This window comes from Cyclopterus lumpus, chromosome 11 (assembly GCF_009769545.1).
Source record: "Cyclopterus lumpus isolate fCycLum1 chromosome 11, fCycLum1.pri, whole genome shotgun sequence".
In the NCBI taxonomy this organism is placed as follows: domain Eukaryota; kingdom Metazoa; phylum Chordata; class Actinopteri; order Perciformes; family Cyclopteridae; genus Cyclopterus; species Cyclopterus lumpus.
In genome coordinates this window covers 7951917-7976325 of record NC_046976.1, presented here as the reverse complement: position 1 = coordinate 7976325, position 24409 = coordinate 7951917, and the positions used below count along the sequence as shown (strand labels likewise).

The 24409-nt window shown below is 40.2% G+C and overlaps 1 protein-coding gene across 5 annotated transcripts in view; it reads right to left on the bottom strand.

The window, feature by feature from the left end:
* Positions 1–23162, bottom strand: part of ptk2aa (protein tyrosine kinase 2aa) — a 56285-nt gene extending 33123 nt beyond the window's left edge. For 2 of the 5 annotated variants that reach the window (XM_034544980.1, XM_034544981.1), the window contains exons 1-3: positions 22866–23162; positions 9240–9266; positions 923–1161 (exon numbers count right to left, since the gene is read on the bottom strand). In XM_034544980.1, coding sequence (XP_034400871.1) covers positions 923–1123 — 201 coding nt within the window. In that variant the 5' untranslated portion in view covers positions 1124–1161; positions 9240–9266; positions 22866–23162. The remainder of the gene's footprint in view (positions 1–922; positions 1162–9239; positions 9267–22865) is intronic. The other 3 variants (XM_034544977.1, XM_034544979.1, XM_034544978.1) reach the window with 2 other exon arrangements.
* Between the last annotated feature and the right edge of the window lie 1247 nt (positions 23163–24409).

The following is a 24409-nucleotide window of genomic DNA, read 5'->3' as shown; positions in this document are numbered from 1 at the left end:
ATATTATTCAAGGTAATTACAAAGTATTGTCCCCTTTATATGTGGTGGATCAACACATGTATATCAGTGCAGTGATTGCTAAACAAAACAAAGATGCCCTGTGGACAAAAACAGTAAGCTCGTCCATAGAGTCAGTCTGTCATACCTCTGTGTGCCGACTGTGCTAATGTTTACGTCTGGCATTTTGTATCAGGTCAGTGAGGGCATGAGCCTATGCGTGTGTGTTGGGGAATTCAAGTGATTCAACATGACGTTCCCACCCAAACAAGTTGACAGACATCATACACACATGCAGGATAATGCTCACACAACCATGTGTGTTGCCAGCGCTATGGGGTCTGACCTAGATACTGAAGGAGAGAGAGAGGAGATGCAAGGAGAGGAGATTTGGAGTGGCGTATCCTGTACGACAACTAAAGTTTGAGGAGAGCTAAGTAGTTTCTGCATCATGGGAGTGGATCTAAAAGCGTACTGTGAGGTAAACACACACGTACACACACAGAGAGTGTGCTCTGAGGTTATGTGTATTTGATAAACTATCCTCATTGTGCTGAGAATCCCTTATTAGAGCAGATGGTTAGAACCTTGAGCTGAGCCGACAGCCGGAATCCGCCTTTAAAACTACTGCTGGAGGTAACGTGCTACATATAGCGCAACCAAATGAACACCAAATATTACCGCTTTGAAAGTTAGAATGTTCTGTTTTTTTTAAAGAATAAGGCTCGGGATATATTCTAGATCTTTTGGGTTAAAAAACTCTGCAACACAACTTTGTTTCAGATTGAAATATCCTGGAGGATGAATTTTACTGACTGCGGTAATTTCCAGATTTTTCCTCTAGCTCATTTGTTGTTATGAGGGAATTCTCACCAAATATACATTTAGTATGTGGTGGGACATACAAGTGTGTGTCTCTTCTTACTTTGACATCCGTTGCATCTCCATATCTGATGTTGGAGGACCAGCAGCTGTGTTCAGTGTTGGTCTCAAAGTGATGGAAGACTTTCAGAACCCTGTCCACGGAGCCAGCCATGGTTCGGTCCGACACCCCCGTGCTTAGTCGTGATTTGGCGCCTCCCAGGAGTGCATGGTTCAGGTTGGGGTCAAGGTAGGCCGTTGCCATGGTTTTCCCTGCTGACACCGCTAGGTGTCTGTCATATTCTGGGCAGGAGAAGAGAGCAAATCAGACATTAGTGAAATGAGCCAGAATACGGAGAATCTGAAGCGAGAAACTACTTTTAATTTACACTAAGCAAACATGTAGTACTGCCTCGCGTACTGCACATATAAATGAACATGTGGTTAAGGTTGTGTGTATCATCGATCAATGAAGAAAAAAATGCTCAAAAGAATTACTCATAGGCCAAGATGATGGCTGTAAATAACATTTGCATCACAGATGAATCTGCTGATTTTCCTCTTGATTCATCCTTTGATCACTATATATCCTAATGCACAAGGTGCCATCTTCACATTGCTTGTTATGTGCAACAAACAGTAAACACCCAGAGATATTCAGTTTATGTTGACATAAAACTGAGAAAAGAAGCAAATGTACACATTTGAGAAGCTGAAACCAGAGAATGTTTCCACTTTTGATTGAACAATGACGGAAACATATCATCTATTATAATAATAGTTGCCAATTATATTTCTGTCAATCTACTAATCAATTAATCAACTAATTGTTTCAGTTCTATGTAATAATAATGGACTACATGTTTTCTTCTTTTCTCTGCTCTCGATTACAAGCGGATGCACTTGTAATGTTGTGGACTTACATAGAATAAACTTTGTGCTGCAAATGTCTGTTTGAGATAGGACATTCTTTGGCAACATTGTTCTTTGGGGGAAAAAAAGATGAAAAACACCAAACAATGAAATACCAGAGAGAGAAATAAAGGGAGAGAGAGAGGTTCAGTCAGGGTCACGGCTCAATATGTAACCACCTGTGCCACAGAGACAATGCCCCTCAGGCTGACGTTTTTCCTGAATAAGATGTTGTGACATTGACACACTTCCTGCATTTTCATGGCAACTTCATCTGGGAATGCCCGACAAGAACTACCTCCTCTGCGTCTGTATCTATGACTGTACGAGGCATGTTTTTGTATGCGTGGTTGTGTGTACTGTTGTAATCATGACACTGTAAAAAAAGATGATGAGATCTCTTTCACTCTCTTTTTCTGCTTCCCTTTAGTCCTGTGCTTCTCCTCCTCTCTCCTCTATTAAAGGAAAATTGATATGTTCTAGCAGGTAATTACAGCTGAGAGGAAGAGACGGAGAGCCCATTGACTGAAACACACACAAACACACCTCAGAGGATAGACTGTAGTGTTGTTGAGGGATATATCACAGTGAAATAAATATGTACTTCTTGTTACTCTGTCAATTACAAATAGTAAAGACCGTGAAAAATTGACAAATCACTCTGATACCTAAACATGCCCCTTTCTCTTTCTCCCACACACACTCACTACTGATGCCAAGCAAAGGTAGCTTTGGCTTTACACCAAGTCAGTTCCCATGAAGTCAGATGGCACACTGTGGAGGAGATTGCTACTTTTGATTGTGTGTTTTGTCTGTCTGTCTGTCTGTGTGTGTGTGTATGTGTGTGTGTGTGTGTGCGTGCGTGTGTGTATGTGTGTGTGTGTGTGTGTAAAGGAGATGTCATTCATACCTCTGTCCCAACACATTGGAAAGGGGCTACAGCCGCTCATTGCCATGGAAACACATGTCTGTCCCTCCCTGTGTCTGTCTGCACCGAGGACAGATAGACAGCGAGCGGTCTCACAGCCTCGCATCTCTCTCACACACACACACACTCACACACACACACACACAGAACTTCTCATGTACAGGAGCTACATAAATAAACACACACACCAAGGTCCTGACACAACTGCAAGAACACACTTACATAACCCAAACACAAAGACACAGACACACACGCTGTCTCCAAGGCAGAAATCTTTGTCTCCCACTTTTGTCGACAGCTTCGTTAGCCAACAGTTACTTCCAGAGGGGTAAATCTCAATTTTCTGGTCCGTTAACACTTTGTATAAAGTGTGACGAGGCTTTAAAAAACACAGGGAGACTATACAAAAGCTTCTTGTTGTTTGTCTTCTTAATCCTTTCCTGTTATATACAGTTGTACAAGACAAGAAAAATCCCCAAAGATGAAAAGTTAGCTTCATCCACAACTTCTTTTCAGCCTGCTTCTGCTCCTCAGAGGCCCCTCTCCGATGACATTTCACCGTTTCTTTTTTTGCCAAATCTCTGCTCCATGCCTGCACTCCATAGTTACGCAGTTGCCGTGAAAGAGTCAAGCGTCCACTGCTCAGTAGAGGATTCGGGTTATTTCACTCAGTGGAGTCCCTGGGATGGTGAGAAGACTGCCCCTCGAGCAGCAGTGCAGAGGCAAATCCAACTTGTACCGTGTTGATCCGGTTAACATGCAGTTAGTTAGTGGTCACAGAGAAGGAGAGACAAATACTGTGCTCAGCCATAAACAAACAGAAAGGTATCCTCTTCTGTTGGAAAAATAAACTGAGAGAGAAGAGTGAGTCTGTAAAAAACAAAGGAAACAGAACAGTGGGACAAAGAGAGAGAGAGAGAGAGAGAGAGAGAAATGCAGTGATTGTTTCAGGATGAATTGAGGATGAAAAGAGGACAGGGCAGCAGCACTGCAACAAAGTTCAGTGGGAATGAGAGAGACTGAGAGAGAGAGAAAGCTGCTGGAGGAGCAGGAGGAGCTAGAAACTATATGCTAATCATGCTAGTCTTCAATGAAAAAAACCTCCCACTTCTGTTTATGAAGCTGACCTCAGATCAGCCCTTATGTTGTACCAATATTGCTACCAAGTACTAACAATTACATTTAAAGTATTTCATTCCTTGAAGATAGAAGCAAAACCAAAACACAAATGTGCAAAGAAAATCAGGACAGAAACAGTAATCAAGACCATTTCAGATCTCAATCATCTTCCACTTTATATGCACTCCTCTTGAAGTAATTTAAAGCTGAATATCTCATACTGCACTATTTCATAATAAGTCAAATCCAAAGGCAAACTGCCACCATACCCTGAACTCTACTCAACACAGATCACACACCCGACTTCTAATATTAGGAATGAAAAATAAATAAATCAAGACAAAAATGTTCTCCAAAAAAAGAAAACATAATTGTTGCCAACACAGCCGTTGCCCTGGATATTCCCAGCATGTAAACTAGCAGCTGTTAGCAACATGGTGTGTTTCTACACCAGATGTCTAACTGACAGTGCTGTAGCTAAATTTAAAGAAGCGATTCCCTCTGCATTTGATTCAATACCACGTCTCAATGTGACGGAGGACTCCTGTGCTAACTTTAGTCCGTCCCAGATTGATCATATTGTCGATAGTGCTACAGGCTCACTGAGAGTGACACTAGTCTTGATAGCCCCACTGAAGAAAAAGACAGTGAGGCAAAGGAGGTTTGCTCCCTGGTATAACCCTCAGACCCGCGACCTAAAGCAAACTTCACGAAAGCTCGAAAGCATATGGCTTTCCATTAATTTGGAAGAATCACGCTTAGTTTGGCGAGATAGCCTTAAAACATATAAAAAGACTCTCCGTAATGCCAGAGCAGCCTATTACTCATCAGTAATAGAGAAAAATAAGAACAACCCCAGGTTTCTCTTTAGCACTGTAGCCAGGCTGACAGAGAGTCACAGCTCTGTGGAGCCGTGTATTCCTATAGACCTCAGTAGTAATGACTTCATGAACTTCTTCAATGAAAAGATTTGAACTATTAAGAGGCAAGATTGATGATCTCTTGCCCTCAACCACTGCCGATCTGTCCTCAAGTGGAGTGGCCTTGGAAACGGCTGTATGCCATGGTGTATATTTGGATAGCTTTTCTCCCATTAACCTAGACCAATTGTCCTCAACGGTTTCTACTTCTAAACCGTCGACCTGTCTCTTGGACCCCATCCCAACGAGGCTGCTTAAAGACGTGTTGCCTTTAATTGGCACCTCTCTGTTGGATATTGTTAATGTGTCTTTGCTAACAGGCCATGTACCACATTCCTTCAAAGTAGCTGTAATTAAACCTCTCCTGAAAAAGCAAACTCTTAATCCAGAGGTGTTGGCTAACTACAGACCGATCTCTAACCTTCCCTTCCTCTCTAAGATCCTTGAGAAAGTAGTCGCAAATCAGTTGTGCGACTTTCTACATCAGAATAGTTTATTTGAGGAGTTTCAGTCAGGATTTAGAAAACACCACAGCACAGAGACAGCACTGGTGAAAATTACAAATGACCTCCTAATTGCATCAGATAGGGGACTCATCTCTGTACTTGTTTTGTTAGACCTCAATGCTGCGTTCGACACCATTGACCATGTCATCCTATTACAGAGATTGGATCAGTCAATTGGCATTTCAGGTACCACACTAAGTTGGTTTAAATCCTATTTATCAGATCGATCTCAATTTGTATTTGTAAACGATGAAGCCTCAATGACCACCAACGTTAATCACGGAGTTCCACAAGGTTATGTGCTTGGACCAATTTTCTTTACCTTATATATGCTTCCTTTGGGCAACATTATCAGGAAACACTCTATAAACTTTCATTGCTATGCAAATGATACTCAATTATATCTATCGATCAAACCAGAGGAGACCAACCAGCTCGCTAAAATTCAAGAATGTCTTAAAGACATAAAAACATGGATGACCTGCAAACTCAGACAAAACTGAAGTTATTTTACTTGGCCCTGAACACCTCAGAGATCAATTATCTGGTGATGTGGTTTCTGTAGATGGCATTTCCCTGGCATCCAACACCACTATAAAGAATCTTGTCGTTATCTTTGACCGAGACTTGTCCTTTAACTCCCACGTGAAGCAAATCTCAAGGACTGCATTTTTTCATCTACATAACATTTCAAAAGTGAGGCACATTTTATCCCAAAAAGATGCAGAAAAGATGGTTCACGCGTTTGTTACTTCCAGACTAGATTACTGCAACTCTTTATTATCAGGCTGCTTTAATAAGTCTCTTAAATCCCTCCAGTTAATCCAGAATGCTGCAGCTCGTTCACTCACAAAAACTAAGAAAAGAGATCACATTACTCCTGTATTAGCTGCTCTGCACTGGCTCCCTGTAAAATCAAGAATCACATTTAAAATTCTTCTCCTCACCTACAAAGCCTTGATTGGTGATGCACCATCATATCTTAAGGAGCTTGTAGTACCATATTGCCCCACTAGAGAGTTGCGCTCACTAAATACAGGGCTACTTGTGGTTCCTAGAGTCCTAAAAAGTAGGATGGGAGCCAGAGCCTTCAGTTATCAAGCTCCTCTTTTATGGAACCAGCTTCCACTTTCAGTCCGGGAGGCGGACACAGTCACCTCATTTATGAGTAGACTTAAGACTTTCCTCTTTAATAGTGCTTATAGTTAGGGCTGAATCAGGTTTGCCCTGGTCCAGCTCCTAGATATGCTGTTATAGGCTTATAGGCTGCTGGGGAATGTTTTAGGATACACTGAACACCTATCTCCTCTTCTCTCTCTCCTTATGGATGAATTTACATCTCTCCATTGCACCTTATTAACTCTGCTTCCTCCCCGGAGTCGTTGTGACTTCACATCTTATAGGGTCCATTGGACCTGGAGGTGTCTGATGCCTGGTGAGCCGGCCTCCCGCGTTGGCCCTGATGATGCGCCCCGCCCCCCCTCCTCTCTACCTCCTTCTGTTTCATGGATTGGAGTTCCATTAATACATTGTCATATTCATGTAATGTGTTTATGTAACTTTGTAATGCTGTTTATTCTGTACACATGACATCTATTGCTTCTGTCCATCCGGGGAGAGGGATCCTCCTCTGTTGCTCTCCTGAAGGTTTCTTCCCTTTTTTCCCTGTGAAAGGTTATTTTTGGGGAGTTTTTCCTGATCCGATGTGAGGTCCTGGGTCAGGGATGTCGTATGTGTACAGATTGTAAAGCCTTCTGAGGCAAATTTGTAATTTGTGATATTGGGCTATACAAAATAAACTGAATTGAATTGAATTGAATGCCAACCAATCCACTTCCAAACACCACACGGTCTCCATCAATCTCACTTCATCCTGCACAAAAAAAAAGTCACTCATCCCGTACTTTGGGGAGGGGGGGGGGGGGGTCGTACTCTCTCTAGCTCTCACAGTGCTGCCCTGATGGCTCATCTCCAAGGCAACGTGCCTACACTGCGAGCGAGTGGCACCTCTCGAGTGCGAGTGTTGCTGCTGACCAGATGCCGGCCTCCATTACTCAAATGGACATATGGCCCAACATATAGACGGACAAATTGGACAGACTTCAATGAGTTACTGAGCACACGCAAATACAAACGTACACAGCAATGTCACATTTGAATGGTACCTTGTGTGTGTGTGCGTGTGTGTGTGTGTGTGTGTGTGTGTGTTTCCTATAATCTGTGCTCCATCTCAGGCATTGGCCTTTGTTATGAAAATCTGGTGGGAGCAGGGGGTTTTAGTAGGGTGGGCGTGCATGTGTGTGTGTGGACTATTGAAAGCCTTTTTGTCGGAGGGCCGGATGTCGCCATGAATGGGAAGCGCTCTTTTGGGACTGTACCAAATTCTCTCTCTCCATCTCTGTTTCGCTTTGTGTTTATGAACACGTAATTGTTTTAGCAGGGAAGGGAAACACAACATCCATCTACTAAATGCAAATACAAATTCAAAGATGCAGGTAAACCTCAGATTTGATGTGTCCTTATGTGTTATTAGAGACCAATTCATGTGCTCCCACCCACGCCTTGGTTAAATTCAAAGGCTATTTCAATTACAAATTCAAATCACAGCTCCCCCTATCACTTTGTTGTAGTGTAATGAGGTTGTAATTAAGTTGAATTGTTCTTAAAACACACACTTCACATTGTCAAATGTATTTTATTTGCTGTATTATCGAAGCACATATGGATGTGTTAATAATGTTTACAGGGCCTTTGCGTTGTTGTTTTATGTTGTTTTCCTTCTGTGTATTTATGTTTTACTGTATATTTATGGTGTGCTATATCTTGATGTACTGGTTTCATATTATAGAAAATAAAAAATAAACCATTTCTGTGTTAAATGATCATTGCTATTAACAGTTTAATGTGAAAACCACCGTTACACACTGAAATTACCCTTGAAACATCCTGTACAACTTTGTTTCTGTACAGACAATCCCATTGTTATTCTCTTGCTTCCTCACAGCTGAGAACAATTGGGAATTGCAAAACACTGGCAACTTAATTCATCCACTGGCCAGCGAGGCCTTTCTTCAGTGCTTGATGAAACATACATGTGCTTCCCCGCTTATTGTATTTCAGTATACAAATACAAAATGAAAATGAGAATAACTATATACCCTTGGGTTATTGGGAGTTAACCCTGAACTCTCAGCTATTGCCAAAGAGCCTACTTTGTCTCTGGTATCTACAGTGTGAAGATTAGTCACACAGTCCTACTAACACAATGTTCACACTCTCTCCCTCTCCCGTCTGCACTAATTAGACCAACACACACACACGCAGATAGATATGCCCACTCGGTGTCTGTTTTCTCTCGTGCTTAATAGTCTTACAGACACAAACACACACAATATGACTCATACAAATATGTGCAATTAGTGTATCTTCGCACAAACAATAAAACAACACCTATTTTCATTGCACATATGCAATCTATGAGCTCTTTTTCTACAGTAAATGTAAGTGGCCTTCCTATTCAGTGGTCTACGGAGGGCCTTTAGTTCAAAGCATGTTAAGACCTTTTGATTATTTAAAAAAGAAATTCAAACCAACATTTGTTTTTGTTTTTAGCTTAAAAGCTGTATTTGATTAGATTTTTCCTCAATATACTTAAGTATAGAGGATGGAGTAATCATATAATCATGACACTTGTTTCTATAGTTACACTTTAAACCCATCCAGGAAATTAAATAATACTAAAATGAAATTGTTTCTCATCTTGATAAAAAATGTAAAAAACTTAACTCAAGGTCCACTTCCTACTCTTTTCCATTTCTGGAGAATTTAAGTGATTCCTCAAACTATTCCCAAGCTCATTGAATGGAGTTTCACACTAATATTCCTCATTTGTTCCCCATTAAGGACCCCTTGTGGTGACCTGACCACACTTGAGCGGCAACACACTCTGAATGAGTGCTTCAGCAGGAGTGTACAAAACACGTGAGGGCGACTCACCTGTGTAGTAGGCAATCCTGGTAATATCTGAAAGACAAACACAGACATAACATGGAGTAAGATGGTTGGTTTAATTATGGGCCATTGAATAAAGCAATCACCAGGTCAGAACAAAAGATGTAGCTGAAGTTTATTAAGTTCCACAGCAGGTGTTCTCAGATCAGTTACTGGATGTGAATTACTGAGGGAAACCAGTGACTGCTGCATGGCTTCAATCAATATCCTGTTAACTTTTCAACAGGATATTGATTGATTAAAAATGTGAATCTATATATGCCATTATTACATGATTTACTCCCACCAGAGACATGATGAAGCTAACTGGTAAATGTTCATGGTTTCATGCTTAGCAGCTTACTTACTTACCACAAACTAACTTTCTGGGAAAACTACAAAATGACGTGATTGTACTCTTAAAAGTTGCAGAGTTTACATCCGCGTAGACTTTTGAACACAACAGTATAAATCCACAATTTCAAGGCTGGAACGTGCTTGACTGGCGTCGAGGCAGAGAGGCTCACATGGCTTAACATTCACGTCCTGACAATGCATTTGTGAGAATTGGGGGGTGAGTGTTTCGGCTCATTTGTAACCTTTCCAAGCATGTCAAGAGACAAGATGTTTTAACAGAAAGTTTGATGTTAAAATGCTAAAGATACTACACAATAATGCTTATCCGATTGTAAGCTGAAAGTAAAAGCAGCAGTCTTAAAAGTCTAAAGCTGTATGTTTGTTTTATGCTTGTTAGATGTTTTTGTATCTTGTTTGAAATACTCTATTGCTTATGTCTTAGGCAGGAGATTTTCTCACCTTGTGAAATAATAATAATAAAACAACTCCTACTGTAAGTATTGAGTAGCTCGGTACACTACACTAAATCCATACTACAGCTCCCAAACTCCCACAGGAAGCCCAGAAAAAGCATTTTGAGAACTTGACACCCAGACCTGTCACACCCAGTTAGAACAGTGATATGGCTGTATGCAGGAAGAGGTCAGGAGGTTAAGTGCCTAAGTGCCTAGAGACCCTGATATACAGACAAATACTGGGTAAGCATGCATATACATACACACACACACACACACACAAACACAGGGTGAAGTGACAGCAGGGGTTGTCAACAAAAATGATGTAATGGTAAGAAAACCCACATCCCAACAGGAAATAACAGCAAGGCTACTCATGATGTGTGTATTATCGATAAATCCTTTGTAGTATATAACCAGGACACTACAGTTAGTGTGTGTGGTAGTGGGTTTCAAATACAACAAGTAGGAAAGTTCTTCTGACAAGTCTCAATGTACCTGCTGCCCCACAAAATATTCTGGCTTTTGCAAGACGTATCTGTATTTTTAAGCACAATCATTTCCTCTCATCTCATGTCTCATGACCTTATTTTGTCATGCTTTTATTGAATCAATGTTATCTTTTTCTTTGGTGTCATGGTTTGGAGGTCTGTCTTTAAATAACAGAAACTCTCTGCATCAGATTGTGAAACGGTCTAGCAGGCTGAGTCCCTGAACGCCACACAGTTACAACCGGCTCCATCTTAAAAGACGACTCCCACCCTTTGCACAGGGAGTTTCAGCTTCTCCCTTCTGGACGGAGGTATTTAGAACCACGGTGTAGAGCAAAGCGGTATAAAAACAGCTTTGTTCCAGCAGCCATCATTCAGGTGAACACATTATAATTATAACAGTGCACAGATTTGTGGCTTTTTTATCATCGTGTCTGTCTAGTTGTCTGTGTTGATTGCAATGTGTGTCGAGATGAATGCCTCACTTTCTATTGCAAACCAAGTCTACCTACGGGTACAAATAAAGTAACGTGAACCTGAACCTGTAGCCATGGATCATCCTTTTGATTTAATAAATGACTAAACCATACTCTAAACTGGGCCGCGATAAACCGATCCGGAGCTGCTTCAGACTTAAGTGTCTATAATGACATCTACAGTCGATAGATCTGAACCTTGCCTGGCCCGTGGATGGTCTCGCTCTCTCCCTGTCTCTCCCTGTCTCTCTCTTGTGAGCATTCAATGTAAGTTAAGTGATATGTAGCCTGACATCTTCAGCCAAACTGGTGTTACAGTCTAGACTAAAAACCAGAAGAAACTGGCATTCCTCAGGTCTGAGAAACAAGATGAGCCCGCACCTGAAGACATTGCCATCTTTCTGCAAAATAATTAGTCAAAACACTTTGTGCATTATTATTAGTAATACGGTGTGACATTTTTAAAAACTTTTTAACTTTAGCTCGCTATGTGATTTTTCTCTGGTGCTAATTACATACCAGTCTGTTTAACAGCCTCCATGGCACACATCAAAGAGGTCCATGAGACTCTCACACACACACACTTGGCCTGTAGACAGGCAGGCAGCCCAAAACACCTGCTCTTCAAGCTGTCCTCAAGACCCAGACACACAGGAGGAGAGCGAGTATGTATTTCTCAGATCTATAGAGAAATACTCATACACACAACATTTTGTGTTGTTGAAGGTATACCGTGAATAATGACCTTTCAGTAACTCCATCTATCCGACTGTGTGTGTGTGACCTATACGAGCTATTGTGGAGGAGGGAAAGAAAAATAGAGCGAAGAGATCGGGCAGCGCAAAAATAGTCAGTGTTGTTACAAAAAATGAACAGTTGCTCTCAGAATGATACCTCTGTTAGCTAAAAAATTAAGGGAAAATAATTGATAAACTAATTTGGATCAATCAGAATTTATTTTTATATTCAGATTTTTATTTTGCATTTGTTTAATACTTGTTGGCACTTAAGTACCATTTCCACAAATGGAAACAAAACTCTTAACTGCCATCTCACACACACATATGTCTACACACAGACCCAATGTTGAAAGTCTGCAGGTCTGCAAGCTGTGTATGATTGTACGTTAATCCCAGGTTCTTTGGTAACTGTAATTGTACAGAATAATCAAGAGAGAGTCTGCTATGCATTGATGTCTAAAATACTGGTCCCGCATCAGTGGTATAAATTTAGTTTAAGGGAGGTCAAAGTGATGGAAACGGTGACAAATGAAAGACGATACCCCAATAAAACTGAGAGATTTTTTTTAATGCAAATGCCTTGTTTATGCCCAGACGTTGTAGATTCACTTTGTGTTGCTCTGGATATATACATTTAAATTAGAAAGGCTGAAGCAGCTGATGACCGCGAACAACAGCTGCCGTGTTCGGTAGATGGAAATAAAGGTTTAGGAAAGAAATTTAACAAACTTTGCAGCTCAAAGAAACAGTGAAAAATCAAATTGACTGGGGAGGAACAGCGCCAGATGTTCTTTTCCCACAAAAAAATGTAAATACTTCTCCTGCAAGAATTCACTGAATTAACCTGATGCGAGCAGTCAGCTGTTCTGCCTCCTTCCTCTGTGTCTAATGGTTAAAGCTGAGCTGGCACACGTGTGTGTGTGTGTGTGTGTGTGTGTGTATGTGTGTGTGTGTGTGACCCAATGGACAATGGGGTGTTACTGGAGCGTGCAGTCTTAACGACGCACCAACGTAACCCCTCAGGCACCAATCACTCCTGCCAGTCACACAACATACAAATTCATAGAATCGCACACACACGGGATTTTTTTGTCCTTTAAAATATATGTTTTGCAGTTTTGAGCACAGTTTTGACTTTGAAAGTGACACTTAATGTCTTTGATAATTCTGTATTATGGATAAGAAATAATTGTTCATTTTTTTCTCATTCACATTCAGATAAATATTGAGCAACACCATATAAAATATATTGCGCACACACACACACACAGATTATGCATACTCCAGATAAATCCTACACGCTTGCAACATAATAAGGTCACATGAACGCATGACTGCTCATACACATTTATCTGCAAAAGCGCACACCCAGTGACACAGACACACATTCACTCAAGTGTGTACAGTTCAGGTGCAGTGATCAAGCTAACAGGCCAACTGGAGCGTAACGCATGTTAATGTATCACTCAGACCAGATACACTATGTATAATTCATCACAACAGATTTAGGACAAATTAACTTGTGAGATAGTATAAGCTCGAAATGTATTTACTTTTCAAATGGTACAAGTATCAGTTTTTTTCTTTGAATAAATAGCAGTCTCTGTTGTGGGTTTCAGCATATATTTACATGTGCATTGAAAACACGTTTTTGAGTAAGAAGAAAATCAAATGGAACATTACAGATTGAATTTTTATAAAGTTTTGTACAAATGAATACCCAATCCTGATTGGCTGATGAAAGCAAATCATTACTGACGTAGCTCTATGCTCATGCTAACTCACGTATAATTAACGAGATCAAATGGGTAACAACACATGTAAATATAATTCTTCATATGTTCAAGGTCTTTCATCATTTATTCAATGGAATAATATTGTGGTGGAATCTATATATATATATATATATATATATATATATATATATTGTGGTTTAAATTGAACATAAAAACCAATACTCACTCACTTTTGCAAAAAATATATCTTCAATTTGTACACTTATTTAAATGAAAATATAAACTCATATTGTGATACATTTGAATATACGCATATTCATATATGACATTACTGATATTGAGATAGAAGATTTGGACCATGTCTGCATTTTTATCTGTGTGCGTGTGTGTGTGTGTGTGTGTGTGTGTGGCTATGCTTCTTGTTTAGCAAACTCCCATCAATTATGAACCAAGATCGAAATATTAAAACATACTGAAATATAGATGATTTAACCTAGAAACAAAACACCACAGGGGGATTATTACTTCACGCCAACATTTACACTCAGATCACATTGAAATACACACCAACACCTACACATGGAGCCATGTGTGCAACACTCTACATATGGATGCACACGTGTATTCAAACACAACCCACTAATTTGACACACATATCATCTCACACATACTGCTTCCCTCCCACACACACACACGCCTCTTCACTGCACATGTACACTTCAAGTTGAAGCCTCCTACATACAGTCAACCAAACACTTGCATCTCCTTTCACACACAAACCCAATTGTTCCTCATAAGGGTGCCAGATGGAGAACTAAACAGAATAATTAAATAATGTTCAGATAAATGTTGCAACGGTTTCCGTTAGGGCTGAAAGTAGCTAACTTTCATTATTGTTGTGTCTGCAATGTATTACCTAAATTACTCAACCAGTTGGTCTATAAAATGTCAGAGAATAATAGGAAGAGCCTCAATTTCCAAGAGCCCAAGTTAACACTTTAAATATTTGACCAACAGTCCAAAATATAAATATGCCTAATATACAGATATGCATGTATGTTAATTACAGAGAAATAACTAAAGTAATACATTTGAGATTCTGAAGCCAAACATGTTTGTTATCAAAATTGTCAATTGACAACTAGTTTTGAACTCTTCCTCCTCCTCCTCATTATCGACATCATCGTAAACACTTGCAAAACTACATTTAATAACAATCTTTTTCTATAATACTTTTTTTACATCACTTCCTCCACCTTCTCTTTATCATCATCATCATCATCATCATCATAACAAGCATAAAACTGCACTCATCATCAACACTTCTCCATCTGTACTGTAAATCAGACAGTAAGAAACCAAAATGAACAATGACACCATAACTAAACCCTTCTGATACATACAGATACAGGCACACACATGTGTTTGACACACACACACACAAACTCAATCAAGTGACAACAAAATGAAACAACACAACAACAAAAAGGTGGTTTATGCTCATTCATATCCTGAACATAATTGTACACTTGTACAAACAGACAAGTACAGTGTGCACACATGCAACCACACATTCAGACCAATGTATGTTTTTTTAAATCTTACCATGGTATAGTCCTTCCATTTAAAGTCCCAAAGAGAAGAGAAGAGAGTAATCCCCCCCTGACAGCAGCTAAATTGGGAAAAGCCCAAATCCCAGGCTTCTGAGGTCTTTGGGCTGGTGTTGAAATGTGCTAGCCAGCTAACTCAGTAATGAAGGCTAATGTCGGCTTAATCTTACAGCCCAGCCTCCTCCTCCTCCTCCCTCTACTACTACTAGTAGTACACTGACACTCAGATGCACATTGGTATGAGTGGGAGAAGAGAAGGGGAGGGAGGAAGGAGGGAAAGAGAGAGAGAGAGTAGGGAGCTTATGACTGTGAAAGGGGGAGGGAGATGCAAGAGAGAAAAAGGAGGAAGGAGGAGGGGGTGTCTTTGTCTCCCAGGAGAGGGATGGAGGGGGAGAGAGGGAGCCAGATGTACAGGACTCAAGAGAGGAGGGAGAGACAAGAGAAAGACATGATGCAACAACTTCATGAAAAGAAGGAAGAAACAGGGAAGTACGGAGTCAAAAAACAGAGAACAGGAAAGCAATATGGGAAAAAGAGATATTGAGGAGTAAGTCATATAGGGAGAAAAGACGAACATAAGAGAAAGAGAGGGAGAGTTGTGTTCCCTTTGGCTATGATGTCTCCCTCACAAAAATGCACCCCTGAGGAGCTACTCAATTAGTCATAATGCAATATTCTCAACTCAACGTTGTCCTACAGAAATCATCAATCTTAAGAACAAAAAACCTGTCAATTGTTCCACTGACTGTGTTTGGTGAGGGCTGCGCATTTAATCCAATTATACTGAAATCAAATCACATGCAGGGATATATAGGGAAGTAAACCCAACCAATAACTAATACTTTGAGACAGAATAGTTCACTCACCCTATAACCTTAAATCATGACAACGGAATAGTTCAATAAAGAAGTTGAAAAACACTCAAAATAAGTTATATGAATATAAAATGAGGTCCGTTCTGACCTTTGCAAACTTGGGCAGATGCAGAAAGTTTACTTTTTGCATTTTTTTATGTACATCAAATTGTCGAGACTAATAATATTGATCACAGCATGTACTGCAAGTATTAAAACAATTGTGGGTATTTCCAAATGTTTAACTTATACCTAGATTCATGAAACTGATTCGAAAGAATAAAGATGGGAGACAATGTTGGTTGACAATATAAAACACAGGTAACAATATTAAGTGTGTCAGAGATGTTTTTTATAAACAAGCAAACAAACAGACAGACAAGACGAGAGTTTGCTAAGGAGAAAAGCAGATTAATGGGCCATTGGATTAGTAGGCCAGGATGTCACACACTTACACACCCCTAGTATCCTCTGACTCTCATTTAGAGGGTGGATCTAAGCTCTGTCCCTCGTATCCCTGCTGGATGGGTTGGTGTGTTAACATCGCCCTCTAGTGGTAATGCATTTTCAAGCGACGTTGTCTGAGAGCAACCCTGCTCCTGTCCCAATGCATAAATATATACGATTAACGTGATTCTCTACTCTGCCTGAGCATCAAAAACAGCTAATTGTCCATCTGTGACTGTAACAGAAAGCAGAAACCCACCGTTGGTTTGGTATCTGGTGAACTTCATAATGCTGGAATCTATTCTGCTCGTAAACGATCCCCATCAGATTCAAACAGCAAGAACTAAAGTTAGCATTTAAATTATTTTTTTTTGTGCCAGTTTTCTTGTGTTTGCCATTTCTGCCATTTATGTTAAAATACTTTTAAAAATAGGAAAACATTTAAGCAGACTAAACAGAAAAAAGACATGACTCGAGACTTCAATGAACCTTTGTTACAAGAGAGTTGGTGACTAATAACAGACAAACACATACATTGACACACAGGCAGACACACACACACACACACACTAGTTTATTGGAGCACACTAGTGAGTGAATGTGTGTGATGTCATACCTATGACTTGTATCCAGGTGTTTTACTGCTGATTTGTGTGTATATGTGTGTTTCTCTCTGTTCTATTATGATTGTAGTTTGTGTGTGTGTGTGTGTGTGTGTGTGTGTGCATGAATCGAGAGAAGCGATGAGGTCATATGATTGGTCAAGCAGGCCTCTCTCTCTCTCTTTCAAGGCCGTGGCTTGTGCAACTTAAATGCGTTGTGTTTTTACCAGGGTGGTAAAATAGCAATAGATGGCAATAGTACACAACCAACATTATTCAGTTAATACATTATCAGCCGCCGTAAAGGTTATGCAAAATCAAAAGGTTAACACTTTTGATTTTGATTTAACATTTAAAAACATAAGCATTTTGCTTTTGCATTAATTCCATTTGGAATTGTTGGTGCCGTGTTTTATCATGTATAATTAACACATTACATCTACAATGTGTACAAAAACAAAAGTGTAAAAATGACAAATTGCCAGGGAAGACTCTAGAAGTTATTGCGCCCAGACAAAAAACAGTTGAGCCAGTAAAACCACAAAGTTTAAGTTTTAAGTGTCAGTTTTTGTAGGAATGAAACAAATGCAATATAACAGTTTAGTTAAAAGGCTTTACGGTGCTGGTTCTCTGAACAGAGCCAGCCTGGCAGTTTTCCCATTTATAGACTTCATGCTTCGCTCTGTGTCTTTAACCAAGTGCATTTGGTGTCTGGGACATTTCCTGAGAAATCAAACCTGCTGGACAGCTGAACAAATGGACGGACACAGTAGGGAACCAAAATAAACCCACCACCGAGGCTACCGATGATCCAAGAGAAGACTAATTCACACATTTTCTATACACAGGTACAATGATACTGTTTTAATGCGTTTAAAAATCTAGGGATATCGTACATCTTAACTTTTTGACTCATCTCTCTATTTTTGTTTTTCAACTCTTTTCTCCTCCCACCCCTTTTTTCCTCTGTGTCTATATGACAAAGCCCAACAATTACTTCTTTCTCTGTCTCCCTCTGACTCACAGCAATGTAATTACATTGACTGTCTGCTCAAACATCACACACACACACACACACACACAGAGAGGGTGAGGGGCAACTTATTTACAATATCTGTGGTTGTTTCTAATCTACAGTTCAGTCACTACTTCGCTTTGAGAAAATTCAGGGAGAACCAGAGAGCGGTCATTAGTTTGTCGAGTCATTTTGGAGTCAAGAAGTGAGCGCAGACGCGCGCGCACACACAAACACGCACACACACACACACACACACTGTAGAGGGAATCGCTGTGCTCCAGTTGCATTCATCATAGTTGACATGCCGCGCGCCACTGACCTGCATGACCGAAGGTGGCTTGCTAAGTGTGTGTGTGTGCGTGTGGGTGTGTGTGTGTCCTTGTGTGTGCATGACCCAAGTTGGGACAAGTCATTAACTACGATGTCATTTCCTGCCATTGTAGCAAATTTCAGTGCGCACAGTAAGAATGGTTCCCTGCAGTGGTCCATCTACATCGATACACTGAAAGATTTGAAAACCTGTTAATGTCTTCCATCAAACGCATGCATATGTTAACAGCAACTACAGGAGAGGATATCCTGTATAGCACATGGCCACCTGCTTGGACAGACTGCCAATCAATGGCAACGAATCCAACTACTCACACGTATACACTATCATTGAGTTATTACTGTTTTGGGGAGTCAATCCCTACAGAGGTATAACATAGAATAATTAGGCATGGATCTGGTTTGTTGGGACCAATCTAAATCCCACTAGTATGAAATAATCTGCAAAACTGAAATTGCTGACGATGTACAGGAAAGTTAGGGAATTCCTCATCAAATGTTTGGAAAAAGCCTCTGTCACATAGACTCTCCAAAAAGTATGTCCTATGTCATTATTACTTATAACTACTACATAACATTACGTATAGCCACTCCAAAAATCAAAAAAATTATTATACTGAAGACGGCTCACACACAATGGCACACATAACTGCACATGTGTCCACCATCCGGGTATTAATGTCTTATTGTAATATCCCACCTTAATTAACACAAATGCAACCGCAAGAATGCACACACATATTACAAAACCAAGTTATGAGCACAGAGATATGTTCAACCGACAAAACCAAGACAGTGTGTTCACTCACGCTATCTTGGGTAAACACAGTCATTATCACAGCACAGCGATATTAACAAGCATGAACACAGTCGCAGACACAGGTACACACAAACATACCAACACACACATAAACACCCAGAGAGGTCTGAACAGTGTTGCTGCTGCTGAGAGGAAGAAGGCGTTTTTCCTTTCAGCTCCTGAGGGACCCAGCATGCTTTAGGATGTACAGTAAGTGCTCTGTGATGTGTGTGTGGGGTAAGGAGTGGGGGCTGCTTCCTGAATGCAACCAATCCAGAAGCTACGGGAATGGACCTTCATTCAGCCTCCTGTCTCCTACACACACACACACACACACTCCTTTTCCTTCACAGCTGAAACCACATGCAGGAGGATGCAGGGGAATAAAATCCACGGAAGATGCAGTGGAAGCTACATTTATAAGACATATACAATCACAGCCAGCACACACACACACACACACACACCATCGTAGTAAATGACTTATCCCAACCAACTTGGGTCATGCACACACAAGGACACACACACAGTTAGTCACAGTTACAAATTAAGTTACTGGTGCAAAACAAAGTTCCCCATTTGCTTGATTCAACTGTTCATTCATGATTTATTTATTTTCATTCTTAGATGAGTTTGTAAATATGATTCATAAGCTGAGAAAACAGTTTAGACCTCTACACAGCTGCAAGTACACATTAGGTATGAAGTAGCCAATTGTGTGTGTGTGTGGTGGTGGGGGGGGGGGGGACCTGCCACCGTATTTGCTAGGAAAACAGCAAATATTCAAACTGAAAACTCAAGAAGAGAGTTGTTCGTTTCCCATCAGGACGAATAATTTAATTTGGTGTCATGAATTCCTCATGACACAAATATTAAGGACACACATAATCGTATTCAGGACCGAGATACCTCCACACACACGCACAGCAAGTGTCTGCAGTGATTGCTAATATCACTAGTTCGAGTCATTATGAGTCACACCACATGCAATCTACAGATACTAGACTGTTGGCTTTGTTAGTGTCGCCCTCTTGTCTTGGGATAGAACACACTTGAGTAGAATATATAGTAGATGACTGCAAAAAATAAAAAAGTAACTTGGTAGAAAAGCAGAGCTGAACTTTGCAGGAAAGGAAACAGCAGAGTCATCTGCCATGTAAATGACTGCTCCTGTAAGATCTCTGAGTGTAGTCAAGTGTTTCTATAAATACAGGCATCTGGCACTGCTCTACACTTTACACACACACACGCGCACACACACACACACCACTACCATGCCTGGATTAGCCTGCTATAGCCCAGCCAAAGGAAGAGTGGTATCAGAAAGGTGTGGGTATTTACTCTCTGTGAAGTGCATTGAGTTCTTCCAACCAACCTACTGACATCCATCACAGAAGCCTTCATTAAACATTTTAAAAATGAGAAAACACTAAAAGCTAAAGTCGAGGGTCCATTTGGAGGAATTTCCCCAGAGATGATGTATGTCACAAATTGAAGCAAAACAACATGACTTTGTGCTTGTTTCTCACAGTAATGACATGTTTCTACTCCAGATAAAATATGAAATTAGTGGTTGTATAGTTTACCACATCGTTCAAACAAACATGGACGGGATTCATTTCAACATAATCAAATCAGACAAAGTTCATATCTATTTCTAACATACTCAAAGGCCTTTTGGTATTGTTTGTATGAAATGGAAAAAAAGGGGATCAGTAAGTTGTCACTGTTTATTCAAATTCCCCATCAAAGGCACTTGGTCACGGCAAGTGGGCTGAATGAACGCTGCTGCAGTGGAACTAAATACTCATCAAATGGATAAGCTCATTAACAGTGTGAGCCTTGTTTGCTAATTTAGAAATACCATCTCAGACCTGTAGAAAGATTTGTTGAAGTAATTTACAATCAATTGCATTTACATTAATAGTTTGGTGGTTTAGCTTTACATCTGGCAGCGTTCTGTGCTATGTATTTTTAATAAGCAACATAGACAAACTATTACAACTCTGGCTTGTAGTGCAGGAAGTAATGTCTGCAAGACTTCTTCTTGGGACCGATTTTTATCTCTGAAAAATATTTCACTCAGAATATATGATATTCCCCAGAGTTTATTGTCCCACCAGCACAACCACCTCATTGTGCTTGTTTCAGTAAACAACAGCCTCAATCACACCGTGAATAACTGTTACATGACAGGAAACATAATATAAAACCTACAATGTACCAAACTGGGACCTCGATGCATCCATAACTCAAACCATGACCTTGAAGAAACTTTGCATTCTCTCCACAAACACAGTCATGGATCACATCAGTGTGCGAAATACTGCTTTGGCTTTAGCTTGTCGAAGGAATTGCAAATATAAGTGTGCAAAACCGCACTCCTATTAGTATACTGTAGGTCTGAAGCCTCAGTGGCCTCAGGATACTGCAATTCATTAGCATTTTCTTGCATCTTGAATATGAAGTAGAGGCAAATCAGGCTCCAGCAATCTTTCACAGTTGGGGAAAATGCAGAACACAGAACAGCATGTTTCTGAGATCCTTCACTTGGACATTAAACTTTCAAGTATCTTATATCCCGTTAACCAATTTTGTTATGTCGGAGATTAAAGGTTCTCGAGAATATGAAAAACTACACCAACAATCTGGGGTTGTTTGAGTTAGCATAGGCCCAAATACGTGTTTTCCATGGATTTGATTCATCGATTAATTGTTTACTTGATGAAATGCGAAAAATGCCATCACAAGTCCTTTGAACCCGAGCTGATGTCTTCAAATATCTTGTCATCTCTGAGCAACAGCCCCAAAACAAAAGCTTGACTCAAAATATATATTAGCTGGGATAGGCTCCAGCGCCCCCGCGACCCTAATGAGGATAAGCGGTATTGAAAATGGATGAATAATATAATATATACAACATTAAACTGAGAGAAGTCAGAATCAGTCAATATTTGGCATTTCAGTTGACTGACCACCTGAAACAATTGATTGTCAAAATTGTTGCAGATTATTATTACGAACTAATTAATAATTCGACTAATTATTTTAGCTCTGAGGTGCAGGATTACATTTTGTGCACGAATAGCTCTAACTAACTTCCCACACCTGATCAGCAAAATAATAACAGCAAAATGAGATCGTATCACACACCTCATTAACACAGTTATGTAGCCGTAAGTAGCTGGGCCAACTGGTTAGGTGTATGGAAATCTTCAGAAGCATCTAACATGAATAAATGAAACATAGCTGGTCCATGAAGGTAGAATGGAAGAGTTTGTTTGGGACGCATCAAGGTAACTTAACAGCCTTGAATCCTTGCCACAGGGAAGAAGAAGAAGAAAAAACACTTAAAACAGATGTTTAATTTAAGAGCCACATGTCAGTTAATCCGCTGCACATATTTGCCATAAATTGTAGTTAACGTGAATGTTTCTCCACATTCATTCCACGTGAATGTGGCGACGAGTTTGGTGGCAGTCGGTCACTTTCAACTGCTTCAAGTTACTAAAAAGCCAAACTACGTCCTAGTTACGGTGCCGTAAAGCGACGCGACTTTCTTAGTGGTTTCCCCAATTATGACCAAGTGAGAATGGTTTAAAAACTGAGAAATGAAGCAGCAAAGTTAACATTAACGCCAGACGGGACGTTGAACAAACCGCATCACACACTTTCTTTTAGCGACTGAAATTATCACCAAAACACAATATCACTCACGTTGACTTGTTCCAGGGGACGTCCGAGAGGTTCGGGGTGTCTTTACCGGCCGGAGAAGCTGCTACCAGTCGGCGAATAGTCCGTTATTTCAGTTGTGGAGCTCGGGGCAGTTATAGTTACTGTCTTTTTTTTCGCTCCTGCCTATCTCCCCCTTCTCCCTCTCCCGTCGCCTGTTCCTGCTTCCCCTCTCCACATCCAGCATTCCAATATGGCCGCTGCTGGGAGCGACACACACACACACACACACACACACACACACGCACACACACACACACACACACACACACACACACACACACACACACACGCAGAGAGATACACGCACAAACCCCCCGCGCGCGCACGCACACCCACACACACACACACACACAAAGAGAGAGCGCAAACTACTCCCTCAGAGAAAAGCCCTGCCTCAGGCACAGCACACATCAGCTCATGAATGAATGAATGTGTAGATAGGGCCTACTTTACATGTTTAAACTGTAGTAAGAGCAGTAGTAACCACAAGGAAGAGACACAAAGACAAAGCATTGAAACTTTCACCAAAGTTACATCAAAGTGTAAGCATCAATACATCCTAACAGATGCAGAAAACCTTATACAGAATACTTCATTTCAGAATAATTTACAGGGCAATAACATAATTAGGTTATAGTTATTGATGCATTAATGTGTACATCACTGTAACGCTGTGCAAGGAATCAAAGACGACACCTCGTAGCCACGACTCGTTACTGCAGCACTCGTGTTTACCTTCATTAAAACCACACGAGGCAGCTTCAGTGTAGTCTATAACCATACAGACCTCTACACACATCAGACTGGTCGGTTATAACTCGTAATCCTGCTTTTTTATGAATCAAGGTGCATGATAGCATATGTTCCAACTTTCTTTTCTTTTCTTTTTAGCAAAAGTGGCGTCATTGAGATGAAGGACGTCAGTTTTCAGTTGGCTGAGCTGCGATCGTTATCATTTTTAAATGTGATTGGCACATCTGTTTCAGAGCTATGAGACCTATAATGTTACTGGATGAAACACGGGGTCTCTGATGTCTCTCACCTATATGAGGTGACACATGTGCCACTGATGTTTTAAAGCCATTGTATGCATGGTCAATCTCAAAATTCTCAAAATCTAAAAAAAATCTCAAAATTCTTCCATGAAATATACCTTAATTGTTGTTGAGTGGAAAACACGCCTTTAAGCATATGCATTGAGAGGAGGTCAAAGCTGATCACTATAATGATATAATGAGAGCGCAATCACTTTTATCCTCATCACATGCAATTTGGGGCAGGTTTTCTCTCTCACATGCAAACATTTAATTTAAAACAAAAAATAAAATAATCCTTTTTTTAAACAACCGTTGTAAACAGAACACATCACATCTACTTCATGGCTTGTTTATCTGCTCTAATTATTGGCAATTTGAAGTATTTTATTGTTTGTATAACACATTATTTTCCAATTGTGTAATAATAAAGCAGGCTGCAGTGATTTATTTGGTAATTAAATAAGTGTAAATAGATTATTTCATACAAAT